Source organism: Bidens hawaiensis, unplaced genomic scaffold, assembly GCF_021521415.1.
Source record: "Bidens hawaiensis isolate Kalapana, Puna unplaced genomic scaffold, B.hawaiensis_p1.1 tig00040598_1, whole genome shotgun sequence".
In the NCBI taxonomy this organism is placed as follows: Eukaryota; Viridiplantae; Streptophyta; class Magnoliopsida; order Asterales; family Asteraceae; genus Bidens; species Bidens hawaiensis.
Window position 1 is genome coordinate 65,859 of NW_027505669.1, and position 15,578 is coordinate 81,436.

Below are 15,578 nucleotides of genomic sequence, written 5' to 3' on the forward strand. Positions count from 1 at the left end.
ATTTCATTAGTTTATATGATTAAATGGAACCCACACATCAAGGCCCTGAAGCCGCCTTGCACTGTTGTATTATGGTTTTACCGAGCCAGACCACCCCAAATTGACTTAAACTTTAGAGCTAGATGATCAGAACTATGCACAACCATGTGTACCATTTTAAGCCCATATGTAATAGCTAAAACAATCATGGATATTTTATCGAACCAAAACCTAAACTTAAGCATCAAAGTCTACCAGAATGGCCATTAGATACGATTAAGGTACAATTATGTAACTAACTAGCAAATAGTCCCCACTACATGGTATACCCCCGTTATCAAGCAACACCCCAAAGTCCATATCCATGGGTGAGTGTGCATGAATGCATCTGTAGGGATTACATATGACGTGTCCCGTGTGGTCCGTTTCTTAATGGTAATGAGACGCGAGCACGGGGACCCCATATGACTAACAGCGTGGATGATCAAGTCAGTAATGTAATCACACTTTAAAAGCACGTGATGATCATGTTTAATGACTTATATTTGGCAGATAAACTGCGGGTTTGCTCTTTGAGCTATTTAATATTCATAAATCCACTTAGGAGATATGAATACCCAGATGATATACCGCATAAAGACCCATGGTCTCCGAACCCTAGAGCATCCCATCAATGCAGGATTTAAGGTTATAAAACCATACACCTATGAAGCGTTAACCACTTAAACTAGAAGCATTTTTGTTATGTTTATATCACAAGCCATCTAGCATACTCTAACGTTAAGCCTATCCAAGCATCGTTTAATAGACTATTCATATTTTAAAATTTTCTTTTGGTGATCAAATCTAACAAAAGGCTTGAGTATGGCCCGACCTTTCATCCCAGTCCTTACACAGGCTTAGCTAAACAAACAAAACCCGAAGATGTTTCTCACTAAAATCAAGCAATTAAAAGTTCAATTAAGTCAACAACCAAACCATCCTTTCATTCTTAAAGGCTGAGCCTACCGGCACATCCCAAATTAAGTGTGTTACTGTTCCTTTATTATTATTACTATTATTTTTATTAGTTTTAATTAATTTATTTATTTATATATTTTTTTTTATTTTTTAATTTATTATTATTATTATTATTATTTTTTAACAGCTCCAGTTTTTCTATCATTTTTCATTGTGTATAAGTATAAAATTTTTGGGACATTCTTAGCATTACCCGCATCCCCACACTTAAACATTACATTGTCCCCAATGTAATTATTCATTTAAAATTCGAGTGTGACACATGGGAACTTAAACATTTAAACAACCAAAGTAAAGGAAAGAGACACATGCACCTGATTCGAATCTCTCTTGTCAAACGGGTTCTGCTAATAAGTACTGTTGCAAACTTGACTCGAACTCCTTGAACTTTGATGTTACACTATATGCTCCACCAAATCTTGACTAGACCACCATGAACTTCCCCACACTTAGGGTTTATTATGACTGCAAAACACAAGCAAAAAGTAACACGCAAAAAGAAAAACAAAATAAAGAAAAACAAAACAAAATAAAATAAAAGGTCGGGTTGCCTCCCGGTCAGCGCTAAGTTTTTGTTAAGGTCTTCAGCCGGACCGTTACTTGATTTAGCGATTACGGTGGTTTGATGAAACATTTACCTATCGAATTTCCCAAGTAAGCTCGGTAATTAGCACGCCTCTGCTTTGCTTCCTCCTTCATGTTCAACATGTCCGATAAACCAAAACGAGCCGGTGAGAACGCATTTTTACCTTTAGAATTTCCAACATATACTCGGTAGCAAACATGTCGAGTCCACACACTCTTTCTTATCTTCAAAACCTCAAATATTGATCGGGGCCGAATCGAGAATTTTTCGACTGAGTTTCCCGTGTAAGCTCGGTAGTTAAGGTGGTGTGTCCACACCTTCTTCTTTATAGTTGAAACGTCTGTAGAACCAATATAGGCCCACTTCTTGCTATTCTGACCACTATCCTTCACCTTTACCTTTTTCTTCCTCGATTCTAAACCATCATCCCCAACTTTGTGAATTTGTGTAATATGTAATGAGGGATGGTTACGATAACCTGGAACTGTTTCTGTCTCTCATATGTCGAAAGGTGTTTTATCTTCAGTTGGGTCCACACTTTCAATTATATACTTCAACCATTCTGGATCCTCTCCCTCAGCATCCTCATCAGCAACCATAACCACAATATTCATTGGCTCATTAATAATTGACGGAGTTGGTGTGGTATTATTCTTTACAACCTCCTCCTCAAATTCATTCTCTGAAAGATCAAGAGCCTCTTCTTCTAGGTCATCTTCTTTATCATCAGCCGCCATTTCACTGTCTCGTTTAATTTGGGCCAAGTCATCAATTATTTGGCTCATCAATTCATCTTGAGCAGCATTAGCCTTTTCGTGAACTTCCATCCTCCGATTGAGGTCCCTCAGCAGTGTCAACACCTCAGAATCTTGATTATTATATTGAGGAATTTCTTCGTGCGTTGGCTGAAGGTGCTCATCAGAATAGTAGTCACACTCCTCCTCTTGATAACTTACAAACGTTGGTGTCTCGGACCCATCACTATCATACTCATCTAATTCATAATATTCCTGATAATTCGGTGGAGGCGGTAAATAATTCTAGTACTGCCAGTTGCGACCCTGCTGGTTGAGATTCCTTTGGTTATAATTATCTAACTCATAGTTTGCTGAAGGTGGTTCATGATATGAAAATGGAGGGTACGAATCGTCGTCCTCCACGGCCTTATATCCTTCAACTGGGTCATAAACCCAACTCCACGTCATCTTGAGTTACCTGCACACATGAGACACACAAATACCTGGCGTAAAATCAAACGAATAAATGTAAATAAAAAAAAAAACTAAATTAATAAACTAAACTAGCACTTTGCGCGTTGATTCCTCGGCAACGGCGCCACTTTGATCGATGTCGAAAGGTCAATAAAAAACATTTATAAAAATTACCTTTACTAGCTAGGGCAAGTAAGGTGTCGAATCCACAGGGAATCAGTGGAAAGTGCTAATCAAGTTTAAGTCTTTGTAATTGATTATACTATGATGGACAAACGATGTCAAGCGGTTTAAATATTGATTTGTTTGTAAAACAATTAGAGAAACAGTGACACACTTCAGGTTCAGGTAATGCAATGAATTGATTGACAATAAATTATAACAATTGGGAAATCACATAGACATGATTTGTTTATTAGAATAGATAAATGATTACTAGACACAATAGTTTGGTTATGATGATTCACAGAACTTAATCCGAAGAATTGACACAACTGAATACGATCTATCTAATTACCAGTTCATTAATACAAATGGTAAATGGTTCAATGACGATAAGAACTTAATCCTAAATGTTGATGAACACAAACCAGATAATTGATGATAAACGAAAGTCCCAAAAACACAACTGTTTAATCAATTCCAATAAACGTATAGATTCAAACAACCAAAAGATTAATCAAAACTAAATCCCAATACATGTAATGTTCATAAAAATAATCAGTTCATATGCAAACCCTATACCTGAAGTGGTCACGAGTGGTTTAGCCTTGCCTCTTCATCATGATTAGCTCGATTATGGATTGGAAGGATGAAACCATGGATGATTATGGTGATTGAGAGGTGTTAGAATGGTGGAGAATGGCCCCAAAATCGTCCAAGGGGGCGAGGGTATGAAGCATAGGCGGCATAGGGTTGAACCGGGCTTAAATATGGAAGATAAAACCTAAAAATCGCGTTTTTCCGTCCAGAAGACCGTAGCCTACGGTCTCCCCACCGTAAGCTACGGTGGGACCGTAGCCTACGGTCATTAGCCACTGCTTTATGGTGGCAGACCCCTTGCACTGTTTTGCCCATAACTTCTTCGTTATAGCTCCGTTTTACGCACCGTTTTCGGCCACGTCTTCATATTCAAATTCTCTATAATTCCATGCAATAAAATCTCTATTTCCACTCCATCTCATATGCGCCAATTTAGCACCTTTAAACTTCGTTTACCTGTAAACGTAAAACCACTCAAAGTAATCGTGTTCAAGATATATAAACACATAAAATACACGATATAACTTACTTAACACACATTATTTCACCCACACATCACAAGGTGACCCACTGGCTCCTTTTCTTTTCATCATTGCATGGAAGGGCTTAATGTGGTCATGAATTCGGCTACTCATCTGAACTTGTTTAATGGCATTCGCCTACCTAATAATGGTCTTGTGTTGTCACATGTGATGTATGCGGACAATGTGATGTTTTTGGGAGTTTGGAATGTTACCACCTCTGTTAACCTAGCTCGCATTTTAAGGTGCTTTTACTTAGCTTCTGGGCTCAAGGTTAATTTTAACAAAAGCAAAGTTTATGGGGTTGGAGTTATGGAACAAGAGGTTTCTTCTATGGCTGTTACCATTCATTATGACAAGGCGTCTTTGCTGACTATTTTTCTTGGGTTACCCGTCGCAGCAAATTTGGGCATGCCAAAGCATTGGGACCTAGTTATTGATCGGGTTAAGAAAAGGCTTAACGGGTGGAAAGCAAGCTCCTTATCGTTTGGCGGAAGACTTACTTTAGTTAAAGCGGTTCTTGGGAGTCTCCTTCTTTATTACTTATCTATTTTTAAGGCGCCTTTTTGTGTTCTTGATAACTTGGAAAAGATTAGAAGGAATTTTCTTTGGGGAGGTTCGCTTAGAAAAAGGAAAATAATATAGGTCGCTTGGGAAAAGGTGGTGATGCCAAAAAGGTATGGAGGGTTGGGGGTGACGGATCTTCACAGCATGAACTTGGCTCTACTCGCTAAATGGTGGTGGAGATGGAGGATCGAGAAGGATTCCTTATGGGTGAGGTGTATAAAAGCCATTCATACTGCTAGGGCTCATCCGGATGGGAAGATGGCCAGAAACTCGATTTGTAGTACATGGCAGAAAATTTCTAGCATTGGGAAATGCTTCTCTTCGATGGGGTTAGAGCTTAAAGGCCTTTTCATTAAGGATGTCGGCGATAGGTTGAATACGAGATTTTGGTTAGATGTTTGGTTGTGTAGGTTCGCCTTGAAAGACTTATTTCCGGATTTGTATAAGTTGGAAGTTTGTAAAGGGTCTTTGGTTAGGGACCAGATGGTCTTTGTAAATGATGGTTGATACGACATGGGCCTGGTCTCGAATCAACCTTTCTGAGAACATGCTGTTGGATTTGGCCGACCTGCATAAAATGGTGGTGTCTTACAATTTTCATACAGGTAAGGGTGATAGCTGGAGATGGACCAGGGACAATTCGGGGTTTTTCACTGTGCACGGGTTAAGAAGGATGATGGCAGATTCGTTGTTTGGTGAAGTTTCGGTCTTAGATTACTTGTGGGACAGTTGGATTCCGATTAGAATCAACTGTTTCATGTGGAGATTAATGCAACATAGAATTCCGGTGGCAGCCAATTTAATCGCTAGAGGCATGGGTAGTATTCCGTCGGATTGCTTGGGTTGTGTGTTAGAGGCGGAGTCGGTGGAGCACGTTTTTCTCATTTGTCATCGGGCTAAGGATATTTGGAGGGCAGTTTCTTTGTGGATAGGTTGTGACGTCACCGGTTTCAAGTCTTTTTTGCAGCTTGTGCAGGTTGCGGATGAGCCGTATACGGTTTCGGGAAGGAGAGTTTTGAAGGCTATCATTCTTGTCTTGCTTTGGTTTATCTGGAAGCAAAGAAACGCGAGAACGTTCAGACACAGAAGCTTGTCCACGGAGGCTCTTATGGAGGAAATTATGATTAATCTTTATGTGTGGATCAAGAATAGGTCTACTTGTAAAGAAATTGTTTGGTTAGATTGGAATAAGTCTCCTATATATGTAATGGGTTGACTACTTGTTCTCTTTTGTTTTGTTGAGGGTCTTTACCAGCTTCCTGCTGGTGGCCCTCTTTTTTATATAACTTGGATTTAGGACCCGTGTTTTGTGACGGGACCGTTAAATCGAACAAAAACGCATACGTAAAAAAGTTAAACTATAAACTCGGTGCCGAAGCGAAGTCATTCTGTATCAAGTTACGACGTCGAAACTAAACAAAAGAAACAAAGCCGTCTATGCCAAAATACAACAAATTATATCATATGTAGAAGCAAAAAAACTGGCGTGTTACAGCTGCGAACCAACACAAATTCGGTTACTATCAGCGGTACCAACACAAATTCGTAAACATAAATTAGTAAGCCAAAAAAAAGTATTTTAAAGGCGAGGTATTAAACGTTGAAACGCGGATATAAAACCATGTGACGATGGAATTTTTTTAAATCATGAAAAAATTTTCAGTCATTGTAAAGACAGACAATAAAAAATATGAAAGCAAAGTTTAAGAAAACTATTTAACCAAAAAATAAAATATGTAAAGCCGACACTCGCTCAAGTTTAGTATTTAAAAATATAGTTTGTTAAGTATTTTATTTAGTTTAAACAAAAAATAAAACAAGGAAAATAAAATCCATCAATTTAATTGTAAAATTATGGATTATGATTTAGTGGTTATAATTAATAAAATATTAAAATAATGAATGGTAAAAGGAATAGTAATTTTGTGAGGGAAGAAAAATACTCTATTTAATATATATATAATTTGCAATTTGCTTGTTGTTCCAAAAAAAAAAACGAAAAATATGACCTTTTATTAAACAATTGATAGGGGTCAATATAAAAGTAAGGTATTTAATTTTAGAGGACACAGATTACTAAAATAATTTTGTTTGAAGCTATTAACTCTCTGTTTGGTGTACAACTAGTTTTGCAAGCAAACGGGTCAGTTCTGAAATGTTGTTCGGGCTAATTTGTTCATATATTTCAACGTACTGGAACAAAGGGGTTGGACAAGTCGATTCAATTTAGAGTTTGTTTTCATTCGGGTTAAATAAATTATGTTTTGACCAAGGTTTTGATTTGAAGGATGTGTCCGTATTTTGATTCGGGAACAAGAGATGATTAAAGAAGACTGATGTTCGCTCGATTAGATGACTAGAATCACAGTGAAAGAAGTGAATATGCGAGTTCATACGGCCAAAGGAATGGTCAAGAGCAGGGTCACAAAGGAGGTCAACTTGAAGGATATCCAATGCCATGGAAGAACCTACAGTGAGCTATTACGCTTTCTTCAAAGGATGACTGCTTCCAAGCCAACCTCCTGGTTGTCATCGCTCGATCACTTCCTTTTCCACTAAGTTATTGCTTAGGGACCTTATCGTACGATCTGGGCTGTTTCCCACTTGACTTTGAATCTTAGCACCCAAATGTACAAACGATCTAGGCTTGTATTTGGAGTTTCCTTGGGGTTGGTAAGGCGAAATGGGGCCACCCTAGCCAACCATGCAGTTTAATATACACCTAGTATGAAATACAACTTTGTAGCATCGAAATAAAGGAAATAATAAAAGTAGCTCAAACCCGAATTTTCATCCCAAATTGAAATACTTCCACGTGAAGAAGATTAAGTGTGTATGTATATAGTTAAACAACAATTAATACACCTAGACAAGAGTGCTTTCAACATCATCACATTCAGTATTGATCGACATTATGAGTGAAATGAGCCGAGCTACTCGCGAGCTATTCGAAATCGGCTCGTTAAAAAGCTCGATCGACCCGAGCTTAATCAAGCCCGAGCTTCACTTATCGAGCTCAAGCCGGCTCGCGAGCATAAACGAGCCTATCATTTATAAAACTTTTTAAAAAATATATTTAATAATTATATATATATATATAATGTTATGAAAAAATAAATAAACATAACTAAATAATTTATATTATTTTATACATAAAGTTATAATAGAAAAAATATATAAAAATAATTAAAATTATCTAAAAAATAGTTGATATATAGTAAGCGAGCCGAGCTCAAGCTTGAAAATCTACTCACGAGCCGAGCTCGAGCTTTGAAAATAGAGTTCTAAACGACTCGAGCTTGAGCTCGAGCTCTGTGTAAGCTAAACAAGCCGAGCTCGAGCCTAGTCAAGCTCGGGCTCAGCTCGACTCGTTTGCACCCCTAATCGAGATTATAATAAATAAATAAAACAATGAACAAAATATGACATGTAAATATTTTTGGACACAATTTCAGTCTCTAAGTCACAACTCGGTGAACTTGAGGGGCCAATATTGATAAGTCGGTCATAGTTAGTTATGTTTCATAATTACAACATGTTTCCTAATTGTTATGCAATTATAATAGTTAATGTCTTTGCTAGCAAGCTAGGTTAGTCTATATAAACCAAGTCATGGTTAGATTTTAGAGAGAATATATGTGAGATACAACCGAGTTAGGGTTCATCTAGAGAGGATGAGATACAATCGAGTTAGGGTTCATCTAGAGAGGATGAGATACAATCAAGTTAGGGTTCATCAAGAATCAAACCGAGTGAGAATCAGTTTTTAAGTTATATTTTATAATTAATAAATGAGAGTTATTCGTTTACTTCGTGTTTGATTATCGATCTGGGACTTGAAATATATTTTATAATATACACAATAGTTTTTCTTTATTCTTTTTCATGTCCTGTCCTAGTTTGTATTGGATTATCAGGGTTTACACACACTTGCTAAATGCTGGAACTTGTCATATTTTTATTCATTACATTACAAAGCTTACACATAGTAAAGCAGAACATAAAGAAATAGCAAACGCCATTTATTTGATGCAACAGACTGCGGAACTAGTGACCGAAGACTCGCAATCCCTTATGACTCGCACAACTTGAAGCAACTTATTAAGACATCTACTAATGGTTACGTGATGATTTCGAGTTTCTTCATTCAACATTTGTTAGCCTTTAAATAGACACCGATGCTATCAATATAATATCCACAAAGGCCATAAAATCCAGCAAAAGAACCATACTCCCATGGTACTGTAAAAGGTGTCCCTCTCACATTACCAAATGGTCCATGCGTTTTTTTGTTCGTCACGAACGATATTGATGAAATTACTGTGTGACCCGCATAAGTTCCTCTTGACAATGCAACTGTGCCACTAATCGCCTTAATTTCTTCATCATCATCGAATGTTATCTATCAATTAAGAAAGATTAGATTTAAACACTCCTAACAGAAAAACTTTATAATACATATATTGTTATGAGTCAAGAATTGGTTACCTCCGAAACTTTTTCTCCACCATTCCAACCACCAAATTTGTCAGAATTGCGTATTAACTGTCCACACTGATAGGTGAACATCAGAGAGTATATGAGATCGCCATGGTCAATGGTTATCTTGTTCAAATGATTATTTCTCTCAAGTTGGAAAGACCATTTATTTTGAGGACCTGCAGGAATACTTTTTCCCCATGTTCCGATCTTCATGATTTCCCCACGGGCTTTCACATAGACACCAATGCTATCAATATAATAGCCAGCAAGCCCGTAAAACCCGACTAACGAGCCATTGTCCCAAGGTAAGGAGAACACATTATCGGTTGTTCCACCAAAAGGTCCATAGGTTGTCTTGTTCGTTTCAAAGCACAGTGAAGAAATTATTGTATAAATACCTTTGGTACCAACACTTCCTTTAATTCCAACTAGTTCCTCGCACTTGCCAAAGGTAACCTGAAATATATTTATGTGCCAGCATGAAGACTATGAAGTTTGCTTAAGTTTCGTAGATGAGACAAGTTTAGTTCTTTTTTTATATAAAAGTTTTTACACAACTCAAATTATAACCAAGTAAGCCCATATAAAAATTAAACTGTTTAAACCCAACAAAATACTCCTTTTACTTAAGGCCCACAAAAATTTTTGCCTTCGGCCAAAAAGTTGTTTTACTTTCACAGAGCCGGCCCTATGTGTATTATATATGTATAAGTGTTGATAAGTAAATTTTACCTGGGAAACTGTTTGTCCACCATTCCAACCACCAAATTTTTTAGAAGTGTACAATTCACCTCTATATTCAGTGGTGAACATGAGAGAGTATATCACACCATCACCATGATCAATCTTTATGCTGTGCAGCTTATGGCCTTCCGTAATTTCAAATGACCAGTTATTCTGAGGACCTCCGCTTTGCTTTCCCCAAGTTCCTACCCGAATAGATCCCGCAACTTTCTTGTTTGCGTTTGCATGTGGAGCGTTCACGTTTTGTAGTACTCCCGCCATACTGTATTAATAATATATTCAAAACATCAATGAATTTAGTGTAAATTTAAGGATTTATATTTAGAACTTAAACAAAAGTATAACTTGAATTTAGCTAATTTTTAAATGATTCATACCTTGCTAGCTAGCCTTCTGTTGATCTAAAGCAGCTGGGTTGAATGTGGAAGAAAGCATAAGGTCCCGCGTATTTATATGCAAACACTGATACGGACCGTTTTGTCTTCTTTTAATCAATAACTCACTTGAATAACCTGAGAGTGACTAAGAATATATCCTTACTCCCCACATGCTTTGTCTTTTTTAAGTATTATTGTTCGTTTTTTTAATAGTTTTTTACTATAAACTCTAAAAAAATCTTTTCATTCTTAACGTTTCATAAATTTAGCTTTTCTCAAACTATTCTTCCTGCTTTAATTAATTCAAAAGTTTGTTTATAATAAACTAGTTTTTTTACTCGACGCATTGCGCAAGGCTAGCAAAACCCCAGCGTTGAACCCGAGCGTTACAACGGTGAATCGACTCGAATTTGATCAGTATCGGTTACATTTGTTACGGTACAGAAACCATCGGTGAAATTTGAACGTCAAAACCCAAAAAATTAATTCGTCGAATTAACATAGAAAATAACAAATAAAAAATAATTATTTAAAGCGATAACTATCTAGTCGGCAACTTAACACGAATTTGGTCGGTTTTGATTACGTTCGTTACGGTACCGGATCTAAAACAAATACTATATATATAAAAATTGAGGTCGGCCAATTGCGGGGGGGGGGGGGGGGGTCGGTAAAATTGCACGTTGGTAAAACCCGAGCGTTGACGGTCACGCCGTTGAGGTGGCGAGTCTACGCAGATTCAATCGGTTTCCGTAAGATTTATTATGGTACCGGAACTAAAACAAAAAAAATTGACGTTTGGTCAGTTGTCATTACGTTCGTTATGGGAATGAACTAAAAATCAAAAAACAAAATTTACGGACCAATACAGTGCCGCCAAGTAACCCAGTAGGGTACTTGCGGCACCAAAGTTCTATTTTTTTTTTTGAACGGCGACTTTCTTAGTTAAGCGGTATCGCGACCGCAATGCGGCCCCACCACCACTTAGGCCAGACTATGTTGACATTATCGGGGCCCACGCTAGCATCCAAGTGACTTGGCGTTCCCGGTAAAACCCAGTTGGCTCACCCCGTCCGAAGGCACGACAGGTTTTTATGCTCTGGGAAAATCCGATCGGCATCAAGGATCGAACCCAGGACACCCGGGTCTCCCATCACTTGCCTGACCAACTGGGTTAGCCCAGCTGGTTACCAAAGTTCTATTTTATATATAGTAGTAATTTTACTTAATTTCTTTAGAAATATGTTTTACAGTTGTTTATCACTTCCACATGCATCTCGGAGACTTGGACGTTAAATTTATTCTTTTTATGTATATATAGTATCTAGTCTTAGTATCAGCTTGGGATCTGAACATCATCCGACACGTACAGATCATATGCCTTATATTTCCTGTATGTTATTAGGGATAAGCATTTGGTACTGGGTACCGGTATCGAAAATCCTGAACCAATCAAATTTGATACCGGTACCGGCACCAAGGATTTTCAACATTCGGGATCGAGAAAATCGGGACCGGTACCGGTTTTTTTCGGTAGTCCCAGTTTAGTAACGAGTCTATACATGCCTCCGTTTAAAAGTTATCCATAACAAACATATACCACCCTCACCAACTCTCAGTTAGTGTAACCTTCACACCACCACACCTCCATCCTCCTGTACCGGTACCGAACCGTTATTTTCGGAATCGGGGTCGGTACCATGTTTTTGTGATTTCCGGGATCGGGATTTTCAGTACCAATCTTATCCCGATATGTTATCCTTGATATGTTTGATCTTAAGAGATCTCTAACAATAATCAGGCTGCCCATATGATCGTTATACAAGTTCAAAATGAGCTCAAAACAACCGCATCCGGTAGATATCCCGTCAATAGCAACGCCATTAGTATGGTATGAGAATGGTAAGATGTAGACAAACCTAACCTCTATCTTTAGAGGATAGAGATAATGGGTTATAGAATCAAGTATTTTATTGTGTACTATCTCCACAAGATGAATATATATTAGTAGACATTCCTTTAATTAGAATCAAGTCGGGTGATGATTAGAATCCAGGCTGATCGATTGGTTTTTGATAGACATTCTTAAGAGGTGACAAGTCAAATGGAATAAATGTGAATTTATTAAAAGTCAAATGAGCATTCTGAGAGTTCTCCCATCTTAAATGTGGACAAATTCATAAAATATCTTATTAATTGAGAGAGGTTTCATTTTGTTCTTATTTATAAATAAAAGTTTCTAGAAATGTCTCCGATAAACACGTCTTTGACGACATATTTGGTCTCAACGCATTTTCACGACATGTTTGACCTCAACACATTTTTCACGACCAGTTTGGCCACCAAATGTGTCTTTCACGACCTTTAGCCTTCAGCGCATCTTTCACGATTTGTTTTTTTTAATATTACATTATTATAATTAATTACTCATATTTGTTTTTTTAATAATTTCTAATACATGAAGTTTTATAAAGTTCTAAATATACCGTTGAGACGTGCTTATTTTTATATATGTGTTGGCATAAACCTTACTTAAAACCAAGCTTGGTCAAATTTTATTAAAAACATTTCGATATAAATTTGACACAACTCGGTTTTGAGTAAAAATTCATGTAGAAAAAAATAAACACATCAACGGCATATTCGAAATTACATTTTTATATATTAAAAGTTATAAAAGAAAACGAAATATGAGTAAAATTAGTTGTAATAATGTTATATTAAAAAAAACAAAAACAAAAGTGGCCAAACACATCGTAAAAGATGTGTTGGAGGCTAACAGGTCGTGAAAGACGCGTTTCGTGGCCAAACAGGTTGTGAAAGACGCGTTAAGGCCAACACATGTCGTGAAAGACGCGTTGAAACCAAACATAACGTCAAAGACGTGTTTATAGAAGACATTTTTGAAAATTTTTATTTATGAAGATAAAAATACAATTTTATTCATTAATAGGACATTTTGCAAATACCGCATAAGATACCACATTCCCACACATTTATATCAAATCACTCTTAACGTATCTTATTCTTTTCTTTTAATCACAAATTCACTTAGGGATGATAATTCACATGAGAGTCATCGAGAAAGAATATCTTTACTCCCAATCGTCTTTTCTTTTTGTATTATTATTCTTTTAACTTTGTTTTTTCTTCGACATATGTTTACGATAAATTGTAAAAGGATCTTTCCACATATCTTCAACTTTTTATCAACTAAATGTCTCTTTAACTATTGTTTACTACTTTTATAATAAAAATATGTTTTCTACTTTATTCTCTTCCAGATGTCGGGATATGAAACATAGGTTTTAATGTTAAATCATCTACGTATGACCACCATCCTCCCCCTTCATGATTCTCAATCTTATCATTCATGTTCCATTTATGTTTGTGTGATATGTGAATTTGTGCGATAGACATATTTTAGACGGCAAGCGCATTCATAACGTTCGTGTTTTGGGTGTTATCCGAGTTATGTGGCAGACGGATGGACGAGGGCGGAAGGAGGAGCAACGACGTGGGGAGAAGTCCGTCTCGGTGCGTTTGTGGGTGCAGATGGACGGGGGTGCGCTTGATGTTGTGAAAGAAAGTGGGTGGGGGTGTGAAAAGTTTGATATTTGATATGACGCTAATGTCTGTGGAGGTCTAGCGTTAAGGATGCTCTAAGTAAATATTATTTATTATAATTCAAATCTAAATAATATGTACGGTTACTATGAATAATGATTAAAGTTTTGTAAAGTTGTTTTCGCTGAATATTTTCTTTAACTCTTTACGGTAGCAAATCCTTCGCGTTGCGGGGTGCAACGACGCGAATTAGGTCGGTATAAGTTAGGCTTGTGACGGTAACGACTATAAACCCCAAAAAGTAAACACATAGATTAGTAGTGGTACCCGTATAACTTATGGTGACAACAATTAATGATCGCACCCAGTCTCATCCGCAAATAGGAAAACGCTATTGATAAGATTTGACGAGTGTGGAATGTAGGCAGGCATTACCTCTATCCTACTCTATCTTTAGGATAGAGAGACTACTTCCAGATAGACCCCTTGACACTAGTAACAAATAGTTTTAAAACCACTGGACCTAAAAAATAAAACAATAAAGACTACAATAACAAATAACGAAAGACGTGGTGGGGGTAACATAGTATCATAAAATACATAAACATATATGTAATGTCATAAAATTACACAGAAACATATATGTAGAAAGACAAGCACACGCAAAGGTCACCTAAAGTGACATATAAGGAAGTGTAAAACCTACGCGGTGCGGCAAAAAGCTGACGTAGATTTGGTCGGTATGGTTACATATGGTATTGAAACTGAACTACAAAATAAATTTTAAACGCCAAAGACTTTGAGATCTATTGAAAGGTTGATGCCCTCACATGCTTAAATTACCAAAGCACTACGCCCATAAGCACTAGTTGCTAGGCATCTCCATAATGCCAAGTTCACACACTAATCTTACGTATCATCGTCTTGGTGTTGTTAAATATTTCTCAGCATAACCATCTTGGACAAGGAAGATACACATAATGCAACTGTTTCATTAAAATGTAATTTGTTAAGTTGCATTAGATAACAAAGACGTTGCATTATGTCTAATGCAACTTATAGTGATGCAACTATTTTTGTAAAATAAATGTTACGTTAGGCCAATGTTTTAGTAGTGCTTATATCGATGACATGTCGTTTGTAATTATCTTTTATATAGCATATTTTATTTTAATTTTTTTATTCTAACTTTTAATACTAAACTTAATTATTTTCGGAAAAACCTTTTTAATATTTTTATTTTACATTTATTTTTAATTAGAAAAAAATTGTATGAACCATTTAGCAACGACAAGTCTCCGCTATAGACATATCTATACCGATGAATTTTTTACTGGCGACATTTCTAACTTGTTGCGACAAGATTCTAGCCGGGGGCGGAGTTACGGCTTTGATAGGGCGGGCCGGTGCCCACCATCCGGCTGCCGCTGATGCTCAAGAACAGCAGCTAGCTAGTACCTGATAAAACCCACTGCTTTCCACTGTCTGCATGCCCGTGCCCACCATCCGCCTGTTGGCCGTGCCCACCATCCGTTGTTGGCCTACGTTTGCAAGGGTACGTTATGAAAATCAATTAATTAACTTTTTTACGGCATATTTTATTGTCCCATTGTTTCAACAGATTATACATAGGTAAATTGATTTTGTTCATTCTTGGATTACTAATTGATTTAGGTTTCATTATTTCTTGAATATGTTTGTTTGTCTTTTCTAATTTCATCGGTTTTCTCTTTCAGGTCATATAATTCCACGAATTGATATC

At 36.9% G+C, this 15,578-nt stretch overlaps 2 protein-coding genes across 2 annotated transcripts; one reads left to right on the top strand and one right to left on the bottom strand.

Moving 5' to 3' along the window:
• Positions 1–5,145: 5,145 nt before the first annotated feature.
• LOC143614638 (uncharacterized) lies at positions 5,146–5,862 on the top strand. Its single transcript, XM_077088020.1, has one exon. The coding sequence runs from the start codon at positions 5,146–5,148 to the stop codon at positions 5,860–5,862; it is 717 nt and encodes a 238-aa protein (XP_076944135.1).
• A 2,931-nt stretch (positions 5,863–8,793) lies between these two features.
• On the bottom strand, positions 8,794–10,133 carry LOC143614640 (mannose/glucose-specific lectin-like). The gene is made up of 3 exons (XM_077088022.1): positions 9,861–10,133; positions 9,135–9,584; positions 8,794–9,048 (listed from the first exon to the last, which is right to left on the bottom strand). Exons 1-3 carry the CDS (start codon positions 10,131–10,133, stop codon positions 8,794–8,796), a joined length of 978 nt encoding a protein of 325 aa, XP_076944137.1.
• Between the last annotated feature and the right edge of the window lie 5,445 nt (positions 10,134–15,578).